At 50.2% G+C, this 18740-nt stretch overlaps 1 protein-coding gene across 4 annotated transcripts in view; it reads right to left on the bottom strand.

Annotated features, from left to right (window-relative positions):
- odad2 (outer dynein arm docking complex subunit 2) overlaps window positions 1-18740 on the bottom strand; it is a 434182-nt gene that overhangs the window by 281908 nt on the left and 133534 nt on the right. For all 4 annotated transcript variants that reach the window (XM_038798210.1, XM_038798206.1, XM_038798208.1 and 1 more), the window contains exons 8-9: window positions 13496-13716; window positions 3208-3345 (exon numbers count right to left, since the gene is read on the bottom strand). In XM_038798210.1, the coding sequence (XP_038654138.1) occupies window positions 3208-3345; window positions 13496-13716 (359 nt within the window). The remainder of the gene's footprint in view (window positions 1-3207; window positions 3346-13495; window positions 13717-18740) is intronic.

Raw genomic sequence — 18740 nt, forward strand, 5'->3', positions numbered from 1 at the left:
ATCGGGCTTGTGGAGGGGCTGAGACTCAACAGCTGGTTCATTAATTCCCTGAGACAAAAGCCAGTCCAGGAAGGAACCAACATCGCAGGATGATCCTGGCTGGGACTGGGACTATTACTTCGTTGCTCCATTTCCCAGCTGTGAGAAGGAAATAAACTATTTCTGACTCATCTTTCCGGGCTTCCTCATTGACTACAATATTGATGACGAGGATAAAACGGAACTATGCTGTCGGCCACTTGGACCACAGCTATCTCTCAATGTAAAGGAGCAAGTTTGCACTGTTTCAGAAATGTCGCTCTTTGGTAGACTCGACACATTTGATGCGACTGGAAAACTGGGCTCAGTACATGGAGCATATGCACTATTTCTTCAGGGTGAACGCTATTGCTGGGGAAGACCGCCAGAAGGTGATTCTTTTCACTGTTTGCATGGCTTCCATTTTCAGCATCATAAAGAACCTAACCTACCTGTGGCCCCGGACTCCAAGACGTTTGAGGAATTGGTGGCGCTTGTAACAAACCATTATAATCCCAAGCCGTCGGTCATTGTCCAAAGATATCAATTTAATATGGCTGAGGGAATCCCAGGGGAGTCATTGCTGAGTCTCTGGCATGATTACACACACACAGATGTAACACTGCAACTACGGATCATCCATAGCTGAGATGCTACAAGACTGCCTTGTATGCGGCTTAAGCAACATGCCGCCCCAGCGGAAATTGCTGGCCAAGCTGTCGTTGGACCTAAAACGAGCCATTGAGATCTCTCTCTCATGGGAGAGCACGGAGAAGGGAGTTCAGGAGCTCAAAGGTTCATCAAGGATGGAGGTGAATAGCATAGGACACCCCCCCATTCAGATGATCAATGCCCCCTAGGAGCAGACCTCTTAGACCCCGCCTTTGCCCAAACACGATCAGAGACAGACCCGTTGGCTGTGGGCCGCTGCAGCCAGGTGAGACAGCTCCCCAGAGTCACTGGAGAAGAATTTACTGAGGTGCGGCACCTGTAGCTGGAGAAACCGCAGGATTTGGAAACGGCAGGCTAGCTAACAAGCCTGTAATCCAGGTCAAGGGAGGCGTCTGCCTAGAGCCAGGACCCTCCATCTAGAACAGCCCGACAAGTGCATGTAGTTGAATAGACCCATGAAAATCACTGTCCAGGTGAATGGTCACTTGCCCCATATCCAACTAACCCTTTGGACACTAAGTAGTAATTTAGCATGACCAATCAACCTAGCCTGCACATCTTTGGGCTGTGGGAGGAAACTGGAGCACTCGGAGGAAACCCACACAGGTACAGAATTAATATGCATGCTCCACACAGTCACTCAAAGCCGAAAATGAACCCGGGTTCCTGTGCTGTGAGTCAGAAGTGCTAACCACTGTGCCACGTTGTCGCACCGGCAGTACCCATGTCATTTCAGAGGTATTAGTCATGGACAACGGTACACATTCACCAGTGAGGAGTTTGCACATTTTACAATGACAAACAGGGTGAAGCACATCTGATTGGCACCATAAAACCCTTCCTCAAATAGTCTGGCTGTAAAGACTTTCAAGAACAATGAGGAAACATGGAGACGAGGCACGCTTTTTGATCAGCTACTGGACCACCCCACATATTATGACCAGAGTGGCACTGGCTGAACTGTTAGTGGGCCATAAGCTCAGAACCTGCCGAAGCCTAATGTCCCTGATATTAGCGGGAAAGGAGAAGGGGTCAAGACCTTCAGAGGTGACACCATGCAGGCGGACGCAAGCCTGAGGTTTCAGACCAGGGCACGCAGTATATGTCAGAAACTTCGGAGACAGTGCCCGGTGGAATCCAGGAACCATATTGAAGCAGACTGGATCAGTATCATACTTAATTAAAACATGTGAATGTTTGGTGTGGAAACACCCAGACCACCTCCGGAGCAGGGTACTAGCGTCAGAACAAACGGTCAAAGCATCAGATGGAGGAACTATCTCCCAGCCCCGATTGCCCGGCACAAGGGGGCCTGGGGCCATCACCCCATGGGGGTCCCGACACTGAGATGCATGATGTGGAGAATTTGGATCCGACATGGAGACTTGGACATCCGAGTTCTCAGACGATGGCAATGGCAGGTGACGGTCGGTGATGGTGCCCCCCCACCCCCAAGACATTTGACACGAAACGACGGTCCCCACGCTACATGCCTCCTCCACTCCCTGCAATAGGGGCTCTTATGGAATTTGTAGCGGAAGGGATGGTATAACCCCCACAAGATCCACAGGAACAACCCGATTGATCTCCTGGTAGGATTTGTGGCGTACGAGCTCCCCCACTGAGGGACAGTGGCCCAAAAGTGGGCTTGTTAATTTCTTGAGATAAAAGCTGGCACAGGAAGGAGACAGCGTCTCAGAGTGGGTCTGGTTGGAACTTGGACTGTTGCTTAGTTGCTGGAGTTCCTAGCTGTGTGTAGGAAATAATCTACTTTTGACTTACCTTTTTAGGACTCCTCATTGACTACAATAGTGACCAGTGATGGTGAAGTTGTAGAGCGACTTCTTTGATTTGTCCAGTTGCGATCCCACACTTCTGCGGGTCTGGAGACAACTGTTTTGGAAATCATTGCAATTTCAAGTTTGGACATCAAAAATTGTCATGGGCAGAGCTTCAATAATGCTGCAAATATGGCAGGAAAATATACAGGTCCACAAGCAAGACTGAACAATGCAAGCCTCTGTGTATTATTAATCCTATGTTCTAGTAATTCCTTGCATTTAATCTGCAATGCTGCAGCTGATTCCTGTGAGGGAGCTGTACATTTTTTTGGCTTTGTATGCGTGTATGCCTTTATTTCAGATTCCACGTATTGGTGGAATATATTGCAATCACAATTCGAGCAGACAAATGGAAAACACTTGCAACTTTGCATTTTGTGGGGCGATGTTGGGCAGTGTCAGGAGGGGAATGACATCATAGTAGGGTAGGCCCAGAAATGAAGCAGAGCATGAAGCCCCATAAAGAAGTCTAAATACACCTCTGTTTGTAGCATACTTGAAGATAAGGCATTGTGTGTGTGTGTCAATACAACTTGGACTGCAGCAGCTCAAGAAGGCAGCTCACCACTATCTCTCAAGGGAAATTAGTGATGGGGAATTAATGCTGCCCTCGCCAGTGACAGCCAGATCCAGTGAACAAATAAAAAGATTAAAAATAAGGAAAGTTCATACTCACATTTTCTGAAGCATTTTTTTTTTTTCTTGAGCTGCTTTGCACTTGTATATTTTGGTTTTGACAATCTCAACATTTTCTTTATCTTGTTTAGTCTTCTTGGGATCCTGTTCTTTCGTTTGAAGTTTTTCCTCCTTTGAGCTTTAAAAAAATAAAGGGTATTACTTTTGAGACCACTACAAATATCATCCCGCCTCCTGGAGCTGGTGGGCAATCTGAGTGGCTGACAACTCCATCCGTCCCAGCAGCAACAGCAAGGGGCAGTGGCTGTTGCTGGTCCTGCAGAAAAGGCCAAGGCTGATGGCTCCTGGAGCAGGTAAGCTCAGGTCTTGGGTCAGGATGCTTTTGGTAGGTTAGAGGGAGGGATGGTGGGGGAGGGAATGGGTTGAAAGGAGGAGCAGAAAGGAAGTGCACTCCACCTAAGGGGAGGCCATTCCCCGATCAGCAAAGGGCAGCCCCCGAAGTGTGACCCCACCTTCCTTCCTGTCCTTTAAGTATTTTGATTAAAACATTAAGCTTCCCATTCATACCTGGCTAACCCCACCAAATATTTTATGGGGTGGGCAGCATATCATCAGGGTCAACTGACTTAATAACAAGCCTAACTGATCCTTGATTATTAATTTAAATATGGTGGCCACCCATATTACAGAGGTGAGCTCAGGGGCAAATCGGAAGTTAGACCTACCCTATTTTATCTGCATTAGAACTGAGCATAAAAGTCAGCCTCAACAGCGACCGGCATGTTGGTTGTCCCTACAGGGACTGTGATTGTAGAAAGTTACTGTCGTGGGCAGCTTAATGTTAAAAGTAAAATAAATCTTTCCTTTCTACTACTGCCTTCCTTGGTCATTGAAGCTACTTTTGCGAAGTATACTGGAGAGACACTGAAAATAGTTGGGACAACCTCAGTGCTTGTATCTTATAGGAACCAGTAAGTTTGGCTGCCCATCATGGGTCTGGTTTAACTCACTTGGCTAGACAGCTGGTTTGTGATGCAGAGCAAGGCCAGCAATGCGAGGTCAATCCTGTACTGGTTGAGGTTATTCATGAAGGACTACCCTTCCCAACCTTTCCCCTCACTGAGGTGTGTTGACCCTCAGGTTAAATCATCACCAATCAGCTCTCCCCCTCAAATGGGGAAAGCAGCCTATGGTCATCTGGAACTACGGTGATTTTACCTTACCTTATCTTTAGCTGAAGGACCATAAAACCTTAAGACATAGGAGCAGATTAGGCCATTCGGCCCATCGTGTCTGCTCCACCATTCAATCATGGCTGATATTTTTCTCATCCCCCATTCTCCTGACTTCTCTCCATAACCCCTGATCTCCCTATTAATCAAGAAACCTGATAGAAGGTTGACTCCCAATGGGTCAGAATTGAGGAGAGTTTGGGTAGGGGGTCGAGATTGAAGGCGCTAGCGACAGCGCCGCTCCTGGGAGATACTCAGGGAATCCGGCAGTAATAGCTCCTTTGAGAATTTGGAGGCAGTTTCGAAAGCACTTCGAGTTGGGGCCAGGGTCAAGGGAAATGCCGATTCGGGGGAACCATAGATTTGAGCCAGGGAAGTGGGATGGAAATTTTCCGAGATGGGAGAAGAAAGGAATTAGGACACTAAAAGATTTGTTTCTTAGGGGTCGTTTTGAGGGGGTCATTTTGCGGGATTGAAGGAGCTGGGAGCAAAGTATGGGCTGATACATACACAGGGAAATATTTAGATACATGCAGGTTCGAGACTTTGCCAGAAAGGAGATACAGAGCTTCCCAGTAGAGCCGGCTTTCACATTGCTGGAGGAAGCACTGACGACAGGGGGACTGGAGTAGGGGATAGTATCGGCGGTTTAAGGGCTATTTTGGAGGAGGAGAAGGTGCCACAAGAAGGGATCAAGGCAAAGTGGAGGAAGAGTTGGGAGAGAGTATGGAGGAGGGGTTCTGGTGTGAGGTGCTCCGGAGTGTGAACGCCTCCATCTCGTGTGCGAGGTTGGGGCTGATACAGCTGAAGGTGGTGTATAGAGCGTACCTTACAAGGATGAGGATGAGCAGCCTCTTTGAGGGGGTAGAAGATGTGTGTGAACGTTTGCGCGGGGGGGGGGGGGGGGGGGGGGGCGCAAACCACATTCATATGTTTTGGTCCTGTCCGAAGCTGGAGGATTACTGGAAGGAAGTGTTTAGGGTAATCTCTAAAGTGGTGCACGTAAAACTGGACTCGGGTCTTCGGGAGGCCATATTCGGGGTGTCGGATCAGTCGGGGTTGGAATTGGGCGTGGATGCAGATGTTGTAGCCTACGCCTCAATGATGGCCCGAAGGCGGATTCTGTTAGGGCGGAGATCAACCTCTCCACCCTGTGCCCTGGTGTGGTGGGGGTACTTGTGGAATTCTTGATGCTTGAAAAGGTCAAATTTGAACTGAGGGGAAGTATGGAGGGGTTCTACAATTCATGGGTGTTATTTATATGCACTTTCGAGAATTGGATCACATCGAACACTGGGGGGGAGGGGGGGGGGGTGGAGGAGCTGTGAGGGTTGGGGACAGAGGGACTGTGTTAATGGTGACTGTGGGTGATTCCTGATTTCTTTTTGTCATTTCTTTATGTTAACATGCGGGCTAACGTCTGGGGTTTCATGTGGTGGGAGGATGGGATCGTTGTTATTGATATGGGAAATGACATTACATTCGTTACTGATTCTTGTTTATTGTTCAGGGTAAATTTGGGAGAAAATGTGAAAAAGGAGAATAAAAAATATTTTAAAATACCCTGACAGAAGTTTATAAAATTATGAGGCGTATAGATAGGGTGAACAGTTGGAGGCTTTCCCCCAGTGTGGTGATCTACCACTGTATATATATGTGCGTGCTTGCATTAGAGGATGTACGACAGTACCTGTATTATAGGTTTCCAGTAAGCCCCTGCCGGCTAGCTTCGCCCAAAGGGAGCAGTATAAATATTCATAAGTTTCCCTGAGATGTCATTCTACAGCTGCAGCCGAAGGAATAGCATCTCACTGTAATAAAGCCTCTCTTGTACCGATTCGTGTGCAATTGTTAGCGCCACAATTTATTACAGTGAGATTTTCCAACACCATGGACATCAGAATTAAGCCCGATCGCCTGCAGCTGGATCCGTAGTTGTCGCACGGCAGGAAAGAGGCCTAAATCACCTCAGCGGACCCTACACCATCGAAGGCTCAGAAGGTACAACTCCTAAACTCAAGGTTGAGCTCCAGCGTGTTCCCGCTGATTCAGGACGCACCTAACTACGCCTGGGCCATGGAACTTCTCAAAGAGTATTACGCCCAGTCGACGAACACTCTGTTTGCGAGACATGTACTCGCCACTCGCGTTCAGCAACCGGGTGAGTTGATTGAGGACTTCTGGCGGGCCCTTATACGTCAAGTAAGGGACTGCGACTGCCAGCCCGTCTCGGCCACGGAACATTCGAATCTCCTCATGCGGGATGCCTTTGTGACGGGTATTGCATCGGACCCCATCCAGCAACGACTGCTGGAAGGGGCCGCTCTCGACCTTCTGGCAACAAAGACTTTAGCGCTCTCAATGATGGTCGTTTCCCATAATGTGCAATCCTAACCCGCCCGCCGTGCGGCCCACCCATCCTACCCCTCGTGGACCCCGCAACCGACCCCCCCGACTGGGGCCGCTCCCGCGCAGTATGCCTGCGCTACTCGCCACACCGCGCACCCTGGGGGTCCCCGCTGCTACTTCTGCGGTCAGCAGAAGCACCCCCGCCAGCGCTGCCCGGCCCGCACCGCGACCTGCAAATCCTGTGGCAGGAAAGGCCACTTTGCAGCGGTGTGTCAGTCCTGCGCAGTTGCCGTTATCGCGCCCGAACTCCCCCCCTCGCCTCAGCCGATCGCGCAAAGGCCCTGCCGTCCGCTGCCCCCGGGGCCACGTGCGATCAGTGGCCGCTGCAATCTTCCTTCCCCAACTCCATGTGCGATCAGCGGGCGCTGCCATCTTTCGCCGCCCCCGCCATGTGCGCACCATGGGCGCCGCCATCTTCATCCTCCGACTTAACGTGCGCTCCATGGTCGCCGCCATCTTGCCCCGCCCCCGCAACATGTGCTGCATGGGCGCCGCCATCTTTTTCCCCGCGGGTACTCAGATGCCGCCATTTTGTTCTCCCCTCGGAACTGGACCACGGGACCCGGGTCGCTGCCGCTACCCATCGGACTCGTCGGACTCTTCGGTCAATCGGCCGCTACTCGCCTCCATGACACTCGACCAATCCTGTCCTCGCAACCTGGCCACCGCTTATACGATGGTGCTTGTCAACGGCCACAGCAACCTCCTGCCTCATCGACTCCGGGAGCACGGACAGTTTCATCCATCCGGACACGGTAAGACGCTGCTCCCTCGCGGCCCATCCTGCCAACCAACGGATCTCCCTGGCCTCTGGATCCCACTCTGTCCCGATCCGGGGCTTCTGTCTGGTCAAACTCACCGTACAGGGCGTTGAATTCAACCGTTTCTGCCAGTATGTTCTCCCCAATCACTGTGCGACACTTTTACTGGGCCTGGACTTCCAATGTAACCTCCAGAGCCCCACCCTCAAATTCGGCGGACCCCTACCTCCCCTCACTGTTTGCGGCCTCAGGACCCTCAAGGTTGACCCTCCCTCCCTCTTTGCCAATTTGACTGCAGATTGCAAGCCCGTCGCCACCAGGAGCAGACGGTACAGCACCCAGAACAAGACCTTCATCAGGTCCGTAGTCCAGCGGCTGCTTCGGCAGGGTATTATGGAGGCCAGTAACAGTCCCTGGAGAGCCCAAGTGGTGGTGGTTAAAACTGGGGAGAAACACAGGATGGTCGTGGACTACAGCCAGAACATCAACCGGTACACGCAGCTCAACGCGTAACCCCTCCCTCGCATATCTGATATGGTCAATCAGATTGCACAGTACCGGGTCTTCTCAACAATTGACCTGAAATCCGCCTACCACCAGCTTCCCTTCCGTAAATCGGACCGTCCATACACTGCCTTCGAGGCAGACGGTCGTCTGTACCAATTTCTTAGGGTTCCCTTCGGCGTCACTAACGGGGTCTCGGTATTTCAGCGAGAAATGGACCGAATGGTTGACCGGTATGGACTGCGGGCCACGTTTCCATACTTAGACAATGTCACCATCTGCGGCCACGACCAGCAGGACCATGACGCCAACCTTGCTACATTTCTCCACACTGCATCTCTCCTCAACCTCACTTATAACAAGGAGAAGTGCGTATTCAGCACAAACCGCTTAGCCATCCTCGGCTACGTAGTCCAAAACGGACTACTGGGGCCCGATCCCGACCACATGCGCCCCCTCATGGAGCTTCCCCTCCCCCACTGCCTCAAGGCTCTCAAACGATGCCTGGGGTTCTTTTCTTACTATGCCCAGTGGCTCCCACAATACGCGGACAAGGCTCACCCACTGATCCAGTCCACACAATTTCCCCTCACGGCTGAGGCACAACAGGCCTTCGCTCGTATTCGCTCAGATATAGCCAAGGCCGGGATGCACGCAGTAGACGAGATACTGCCCTTCCAAGTAGAGAGCGACGCTTCAGATGTCGCCTTTGCTGCCACTCTAAACCAGGCTGGCAGACCCGTGGCATTCTTTTCCCGCACCCTCCATGCCTCCGAGATCCGACATTCCTCTGTTGAAAAGGAGGCCCAAGCAATCATTGAAGCGGTGCGGCACTGGAGGCATTACCTGGCCGGCAGGAGATTCACCCTCCTCACTGACCAACGGTCGGTAACTGACCAACGGTCGGTAGCCTTCATGTTGAACAACACACAGCGTAGCAAGATCAAAAACGACAAAATCTTGCGGTGGAGAATCGAGCTCTCCACCTATAATTACGAGATCTTGTATCGCGCCGGCAAGCTGAACGAGCCCCCAGACGCCCTCTCCCGAGGTACATGTGCCAGCGCACAAGTCAACCAGACGAGAGCCTTTGCCATCCGGGGTCACTCGGTTGTACCATCTGGTCAAAGCCCGCAATCTGCCCTACTCCGTCGAGGAAGCACGGACGGTCACCAGAGACTGCCAGGTCTGTGCGGAGTGCAAGCCGCACTTCTACCAGCCAGACCGCGCGCGCCTGGTGAAAGCGTCCCGCCCTTTGAACGCCTCAGCGTGGATTTCAAAGGGCCCCTCCCCTCCACCGACCACAACACCTACATCCTTAGTGTGGTCGATGAGTTCTCTAGGTTCCCCTTCGCCATCCCATGCCCGGATATGACGTCTGCCACCGTCATCAAGGCCCTTAATTCCATATTCGCTCTGTTCGGTTTCCTCGGCTATATCCACAGTGACAGGGGATCCTCGTTCATGAGTTCCTGCTTAGCAGGGGTATCGGCTCCAGCAGGACGACCAGCTACAACCCCCGGGGAAATGGGCAGGTAGAGAGGGAGAACGGGACGGTTTGGAGGGCCGTCCAACTGGCCCTACGGTCCAGGAACCTCCCAGCCGCTCGCTGGCAGCAGGTCCTCCCTGACGCGCTCCTTTCCATTCGGTCACTGCTGTGCACAGCAACTAACAACACACCCCATGAACATGTTTTTGCCTTCCCTAGGAAGTCTACATCCGGGGTGTTGCTCCTGACTTGGCCCGCAGCTCCAGGGCCGGTCGTATTTCGTAGGCATGTCAGGCTCCACAAGGCAGACCCTCTGGTGGATAAGGTACGCCTGCTCCATGCGAACCCCCAATATGCCTACGTGGATTCCCCGACGGCCGCCAGGATACAGTCTCGCTCAGGGACCTGGCTCCCTCGGGTGCCGATCCCATGCCCACACTCCTCCCTACCCACGCGCCACCCTCCTTTTCCCCGGCGCCCCCGACTTCAACCCCACCAGGTCCATCCCTCATTCCCCTGCCCACACTAAAGGACATGGAAGATTTTGGCTCGCTCCCGGAGTCATCCAGCCACTGGCCAGCACCAACACCGCCAGCACCTACGCCATCGACGCCGACACCGCCTGTGCAGACGCGCCATCACTGCTGCGTCGCTCACAACGGAACGTCCGACCGCCGGTCCGACTCAACCTGTGACGGGCACCGGGTAGCCGATGGACACTTGGTTCTTTTTTTTTCCCCCCCCTCTGTAAATAGATCACGTTTATGTATTATAGTTTCACGTCACCCCCGCCGGACTCATTTTTTACAGGGGGTGAATGTGGTGATCTACCACTGTATATATATGTGTGTGCTTGCATTAGGGGATGTACGACAGTACCTATATTACAGGTTTTCCGGTAAACCCCTGCTGGCTAGCTCTGCCCACAGGGAGCAGTATAAATATTCATAAATTTCCCTGAGATGTCATTCTACAGCTGCAGCCGAAGGAATAGCATCTCACTGTAATAAAGCCTCTCTGGTACCGATTCGAGTCTTTGTGTGCAATTGTTAGCACCACACCCAGGGCGGAAATGACAATTATAAGGGCGCACAAGTTCAAGGTGAGGGGGGAAAGGTTCAGTGGAGATGTGCGGGGGAAGTTTTTTACACAGCGGCTGGAATGCCTGGAATTCACTGCTAAGTGAAGTGGCTGAGGCAGATACGTTAACGACCTTTAAGACTTATCTGGATAGGCACATGAACAGACTGGGTATAGAAGGATACAAGCGGTTGGTTTAGATAGGACACATGATCAGCGCATGCTTGGAGGGCCGAAGAGCCTGTTCCTATGCTGTATTGTTCTTTGTTCTTTGCAAATGAATTGCATCCCCTCAAAGGCAAGGTGAAAGCTATTAGGAGTGCCTGTGCCTTAGAATGCAACAGAACTGAATTTCTCCGAGGGATGGTCAATTACTATGGAAGATTCCTGCCAAACGTATCAACAATTCTGGATCCTTTACACCAGCTTTTAGAAGTGGGGAGACATGTATAAAGAAGCATTTTCCCAAGTCATATAGGCTCTACGGCCCTCAATGTTGCTTGTGCAATTCAACCCAAGCAAGCCATTAGTAGTCACTTGTGACCTCAGTTGTATCGAGATGAAGCAATTCTATCCCATAGACTGACAGGATGACAGAAGTGTGAAGAGGCCAATTGCATATGCTTCAAGGACCTTGTCAGATTCTGAGAAAAAGTACACTCAGATCAACAAAGAAAGCCGAGCAGTCATTTATGCAGTGAAGAAATTTCACCAGTACATCTACAGACGGAACTTCATCATCATGTCAGACTACAGCCATTGTTGAGGCTTTTCCAGGAGGATAAGCCAGTGTTGCTTATTGCCTCAGCCAAGGTTCAGAAATGGGCCGTACTGTTGGCAACATACAATTATACTTTTCAGCATAGGCTGGGAACACAAATCTCACATGCAGATGTACTTAGCTATCTCCCACTGCCACAGACCATACTGTCACCACCTGCTCCACAGGAGATAGTATTGGCATTGCATTTTTTGGGCAACCTGCCTATCTCAGTAGCCCTCATTAGGTCATGGACAGATAGAGACCCATTACTCTCGAAGATCAAGAAAATGGTTTTGAGAGTGTGACATTTCAACTAGGCAGAGCAAATGAAGCCATATTTGCAATGCAGGGCTGAGATAACCCGCAAAAATGGGGTGTCATTCTACGGGGCCATGTCAACAACCACATGCAGGGCAATGGCCACTGCTCCAAGAGTTACATGATGCCAATGCTGGCCAGCGCAGGACGAAAGCTTGGCCAGAAGCCATATCTGGTGGCCTGGCATTGACTAAGAAATTGAACAAATGGTTGGATAGTGTGAGAACTGTCAGATCCAGCAACCATTATCACAACCAATAAACATGCACCCTTGGGAGTGGCTGGGCCATCCATGGTTGGCATCACAGAAATTTTGCTGGGCCTTTTTTGGGGCACATGTTCCGAAGTCCATTCCAAGTGGCTGGACATTCAACTCATGATCATGATGTCAACCATAGCTACATCTACTATTGATAAACTGAGGCAGATTTTCATGATCCATGATCTTGCCGAAGTGTTGGTATCAGACAATGGAACGGCACTCACAGATGACCAATTTCAGACATTTGTCAAGTCTCAAGGCATTTGTCATGTGAGGTCGACCCCTACCATCCTGCTTGAATGGGTGGCCCAGCAAGCCGTGAGGGTATTCAAGGCTTCCATGAAGAAACAGGCTCTTAGGCCATTGCTATTGCGATTGTAAAGTTTTTTGTTGTCTTACAACAGCACATCGCATGCCACCATTTGGGTCACGCCAACAGAAATGCTAATGGGTCAGCTATCCCTGTAACCCAGTAGCCCCACCTAACTTTTTGGATATTGAGAGGCAATTTAGCATTGCTGACCCAGTTAATCTGCACATCTTTGGACTGTGGGAGGAAACCAGAACATCAGCAGACATGGGTGGGAATGTGCAAACTCTACACCTGCAGTCACCTAAGGCTGCAGTCACCCAAGGCTGGAATGGAAACCAGGTCCCTGGCTCTGTGAGGCAGCAGTGCCAAGGTCTGTGCCACCGTGCCGGCATAGGATTATATTCGCTGGAATTTAGAAGAATGATGAGGGATCTCATACAATTCCAACAGGACTAGACAGATGATCAGCCGTGATCATAATGAATGGCAGAGCAGGTTTGAAGTGCCGAAAGACCTATTCCTGCTCCTATTTTCTATGATTCTATATTTCTTTCTGGAATTACATGCATCATCAAGTAGAAGATTGCACAGGTTGAACCTGGTTTATGCAGAAGCAGCTGTCTATGGAGATTCAGCTAATTTATTCGAGAAAAGGGGCGGGGATTCATCTTGGAAATACCATGGGCTGGATTCTCCGCCGTAGGGATGCTCTATTTTGCCGGCAGCCCGTGGTTTCCCGACAGCGTGGGGCTGCCCCACAATGGGATATCCCATTGACCACCCGATGAAACGGAGTATCGCACCGGCGTCCTGAACCAGAAATCTGGCATGACAGGACGGAGAATCCAGCCCTATGTGCCTGAAACAGAAACCGCACAGGCACACTGGACTACTAACTCCGTGAAGTCAACCCTACTGTTTCTGTTATTTTAATTTATAGTTCATAAGAACTGTGATTTGCCTGTAAATGTATGTCTCATTTATGTTGACTCTGACGCCTTCCACAATAAAAGTAACAAAAGGTGAAACCTTGCTTGGTAATTTCTATATTGGGGCGTCACTTGGTAAATTTGGTTTACGGATCCCCAAGAGTTTCAGACTATATTATAAAACTGCAAATATATTTTATCACTTTTCATATCAAGGCACACATTGCTTCAAGCTATTGTTCACAATATTACAATCTTAGCCACTTACGGCAGCTGATTGGACGGCTCCAGATTCTTATGCACATGGAGAGTTTCTTCTTTCTTTGTATCTCTTGTTTTCAGCTTTGGGGGTTGTTTCTTTCTTTCAAACTTATTCTTCTCCTGATAATCACTAAACTTTTCACTCTGGTCAAATTCCTCATTGATAGGTACTTCTGTTTTCTGGGCCTTACGAATAGATGGAGGTGGTTTCTTTTGTAGCACAAAATTCTAACAAGAATTTAAAAAATGATTAGGTTGGCAAAAGTTTACACATATTAAAACAGGAACTTGTATTTATACAATAGTACTTTTAACATAAAGTAAATGTTCTTTCCATGGTCAAATATAAGTCTTACACAGGATATATTTTGCATAATATTTTCATTTATTTGGCCTCAACTGAAGTAGTAGGTGCAATTTAATGGAAATGAAACAGACTCCTGTGTTGAGCACATTTAGCCAGGGGTTTTCTGGCGCTCGCATTGCAGAGGAAGATTCCGCTACCTTACGGGATTGTTTTAACTTGGGGCCTCGGCAGAATGCTTCGCTTGCTAGTGCAGGATGAGATAAATGGCGCCCCGATCTCGAGACTGCCCAACATAACTCCAATGCCCCAACTCACCTGTAAAGGGGTCATTCAGCACCCCCCCCCACACCCACGCAGTAAGGGCAAGTAGCCCCCAGGGCCCGATACCCCTGCCAGGAAGGATATTAAGGCACTGCAGAGGGTGCAGAAAAGGTTTAATGGTCCAGGAATGAGAACCTTCAGTTATGAGGATAAATTAGTGAAGCCAGAGATGTTGGACTGGATTCTCCACTGTCGGGATTCTCCATCACGCCGGCAGCGCACCCACCCCCAGGGACTTCCCGACAGCACGGGGCTGCCCACAATGAAAAACCCTATTGTACGGCTGGCGGATGTAAAATCCCGCTGCCGGCAGGGGCGGCCGCACCAGAATCCCGCCCATTCTCTTTAAAGAAGAGAAGATTTGAAGAGATTGAGGTAGAGATGTTCAAAATCATGAAGATCTGGGCAGATGCTGGTGTCGGGGTCCACAATGCGGAGAATCTTGGGATCGGCGCTGGGCGTTGGCGGGCGCCAATCTAAAAGCAATGCTCTGAAACCTTGCTGATGCCGGAATCAAGGTCCACGACCGCATGTCAGCGGGAGCATGCAAGTAAATTCAATTGGGTCTTAATTACCTATTTGCATCCATTTAGCCGGCTTGGCTCCATATTCTCCGGTCCTCTGTGATTCTCCGGTCTCCAGTGCCGGGAATCTTGTGGGCATGCATCACAGATACTCTCGGCATTTGTGAGCTTGTCACGGTGGACCTCGCAGTGAGCACTCTGTTTGGGAGTTGCCCCTCAAGTCCATCCGTGGGTCACCCTTTCGACCCACAATGCACTACCTGCCCAACCCTCCTCAACCAGACCCACCCCTTACAACCCCCAGGGATCTCTGTAATAGGGAGACCCCCCCAGGGAGCTTGGTAATAGGGAGACCCCCCCAGGGACCCCTGCAATAGGGAGACCCTCACAAGAACGTATGTAATAGGGAGCCCCCCACCGACCCTGTAATACGGAGACCCCTCAGGGAACCTCTAACAAAAGGAAATCCCCCCCACATAGACCCCTGAATAAAGGAACCCCTCCCCACAGGAATACCCTGACTAAAGAGACCCCCCTCCCGCAGAAAAGAGACCCCTGTCTGGAAGCTGGGGAGCAGTCCAGAAAGGGGCAGTGAAAAAAAACTGCAACTGTAACACTTAACTGGAAGATCCACATGTCCATTCCTGGAAGGTGAACAGCTGTGACTGTGTTTAGACCCCTCAAATCCATCACTTTGGTCCTAGGTTTGATTGCCTGCTGAGTCACTGTCTGTGCGGAGTCTGCACCTTCTCCCCGTGTCTGCGTGGGCTTCCTTTGGGCGCTCCATTTTCCTCCCACAGTCTAAAGACGTGCAGGTTAGGTGAATTGGCCATGCTAAATTGTCCTTTGTGTCCAAAAAGGTTAGGTGGAGTTTTGGGTTAGGGGCTGGGGTGGACGTGAGGGCTTAAATGGGTTGGTGCAGACTCGATGGGCTGGGTGGCCTCCTTCTGCACTGTATGTTCTATGTTCCGCAAACCACCTAGCCTTGACTCATTCATCTCCCTTCATATATTAGTGTATCTTTAGTGGTGAAACCCCATTGTTTACAAACATTAAACACACCAATGAGTTGTTGTGCATTCCAATCACTAAGTGCCTTCCAAGTCCACTCAAGCGTGTGATTTGACCCTCCTCAGCATCTCCCCACTGCCCTTACTAACCTATTCGTGGGTCCTCGAGCACCACCTCACAAGGGCAGGAACCCCGGGGCCGATCCTGGTTATGGGCAACCTTGCACCCGGACACCATGACAGATGGAATACAATGTTGACAAATGTGAGGTTATCCATTTTGGTAGGAATAACAGCAAACGGGATTATTATTTAAACGATAAAATATTAAAGCATGCCGCTGTGCAGAGAGACCTGGGTGTGCTAGTGCATGAGTCACAGAAAGTTGGTTTACAGGTGCAACAGGTGATTAAGAAGGCAAATGGAATTTTGTCCTTCATTGCTAGAGGGATGGAGTTTAAGACTAGGGAGGTTATGTTGCAATTGTATAAGGTGTTAGTGAGGCCACACCTGGAGTATTGTGTTCAGTTTTGGTCTCCTTACTTGAGAAAGGACATACTGGCACTGGAGGGTGTGCAGAGGAGATTCACTAGGTTAATCCCAGAGCTGAAGGGGTTGGATTATGAGGAGAGGTTGAGTAGACTGGGACTGTACTCGTTGGAATTTAGAAGGATGAGGGGGGATCTTATAGAAACATTTAAAATTATGACGGGAATAGATAGGATAGATGCGGGCAGGTTGTTTCCACTGGTGGGTGAAAGCAGAACTAGGGGACATAGCCTCAAAATAAGGGGAAGTAGATTTAGGACTGAGTTTAGGAGGAACTTCTTCACCCAAATGGTTGTGAATCTATGGAATTCCTTGCCCAGTGAAGCAGTTGAGGCTCCTTCATTACATGTTTTTAAGGTAAAGATAGATAGTTTTTTGAAGAATAAAGGGATTAAGGGTTATGGTTTTCGGGCCGGAAAGTGGAGCTGAGTCCACAAAAGATCAGCCATGATCTCATTGAATGGCGGAGCAGGCTCGAGGGGCCAGATGGCCTCTCCTGCTCCTAGTTCTTATGTTCTTATGACACAGGGCCCCTGCCAGCCTGGTAGTGTCAGGTGACATTGCCAGGCTGCTTGAGTAGCATTGCCAAGGTGACATACTGGCAGTGCCAAGCTGCCTGGGTGGAAGCAGTGGTGCCAGGGTTACAGCGTGACCACCCTGAGGCCTCCGATGGCCTGGAAGAACTCCCAGGTGCTATTACGCTTAGTCCAGTGCTGAACAGCACCAGGGCAAGGCTTCCCAGGCACGGGTGTTCATTCCTGGGCCTCAGGAGAATCGGGCGCCGACATATTTAAATTATCCCAGGCGAATCACAAGGCGATTTGAGCATCGTAAATCGGGCGTGACGAGGGCGTTTGCTCACACCCCCAGTCTCCACTGACCCCTCTATCCCCAAGTAAGACCCTGCTATATTCAGATAGCGCTCCACGATTTGTTGGTTCACCTCGGAGGTTTGCTCACCTAGAGCATGCTTTTTGAAGCCAGTCAAGATTTACGTTGTTCTTCCATCAACCCACCGTGGATGGAGTTTTTGACAGTGGTGTATGATTCTGGCTTATGCGCCCGATAATGAAATGCAAACGTATATAATTATGTTCCTGACATTCGTGAAATGCAGCCCGCAACTGAAGCGGAATGTGGGAATCGTGTCATGCTTTCACACCGATGTAAAACACAACTTTGCACTTCTCGCAATATTTTAGGCTCCCACCACTGAACCCGCATGACACAGATGGAAGCAGCAACTCCTGGCCTTTGTCTCTATAATGGCTATCGTATCTCACTGAATAAAATCAGGATCTGGACATGCCGGTACCCACATGAGCACATTTAGACCAGAGCTCGGGGACAAGATTTTAGCTTCTCCATGATAAAGCCCTTGAACTTAACCTTCTGATTCAACCCTCTATCTCAAAGTAGAAAAAAGAACGTAGAAGGAATAAAACTTGAGAGGCATAAGCTCTGATATTCCTGCAAAAGTTTCTCAGGGTTGTGTCATGGCTCAACCATTTCAGCTGTCCATCATTAGGTCAGAAGTGGGGATGTTTGCTAATGACTGCACAGTGTTCAATACCATTCCCAACTTTGTAGATGCTGAACAGGCTATATTCCACATGTAGCAATATATGGGCAGGATCCTCCGTCAGACGATGTCGAAATCGGGAAACGCAATTAAGCGGGGAATCGGTTCCGACGCCAAAATTGCAGAGGGCGTTGATTTGATGCCAAATCGCAATTATTCATCACCTCGACAGCGGCATCAATGCGTTCCGAAACACACGTACAATAAACACTGTTTGCGTATATTTAGCAGGCCTCTGCAATTTTCTGCCTCCGATATGCCGAATTCCTGACGTCATGGTTCACTTGTGCTTTTAAAAATCGTGAAACCGGCATCATGGTTGATGAAGGAGTGACAGGGCGTACAGTAAGTGTCCAACATCGCCATAGTTTGCTAACAGGTGTGCAGGGGGGAGGGGGGGGGGGGGCTTTTGCCAGAGCCCGGGGGGATTAGGAGCGGGTGGCCAGGAAGTGGGCTGCGGGGTCGGGTTGGATGGGCACGGAACACCATTGCCGCAGCCAGGCAGTCATGCAGCTGTGCATTCCGTTGACTGTCCACTGTGAACTTAGGGCCACAGGTCATATGGATGTCCCCACAGGGCAGCCCCCTAAGTGCCCTCTGGCCCCAGCTGACGCATCAGCAGAACCAGTGCAACCAGTGCCATCTTGTTGGCTGGGAAGGTGTGTGGGGAGTGAAGTGTGTATATGCGGCTGCAGCTTGTCAGCCTTCTGAGTGTCAATCACAAATCCAGCGAACCCGGCACCATTTCTCATTGGAATCAATTGTGTTCCACGTGGCGCTGGTGCTAGCCCCTCAACAATCGCTGAATCGGTGCAGGTGCAGACCAATTTTGATGTTGTGATCGCATTTCCAGTTTTGATCCCGAATCCTGCGCCGGCGTCAACACTTAGTCTCAGGAATGGAGAACTCAGTCTATGGACAACATTTAGGCTTAGGCTCATAAATGGCAAGTAATGTTT

Source organism: Scyliorhinus canicula, chromosome 5, assembly GCF_902713615.1.
Source record: "Scyliorhinus canicula chromosome 5, sScyCan1.1, whole genome shotgun sequence".
Taxonomy (NCBI): Eukaryota; Metazoa; Chordata; class Chondrichthyes; order Carcharhiniformes; family Scyliorhinidae; genus Scyliorhinus; species Scyliorhinus canicula.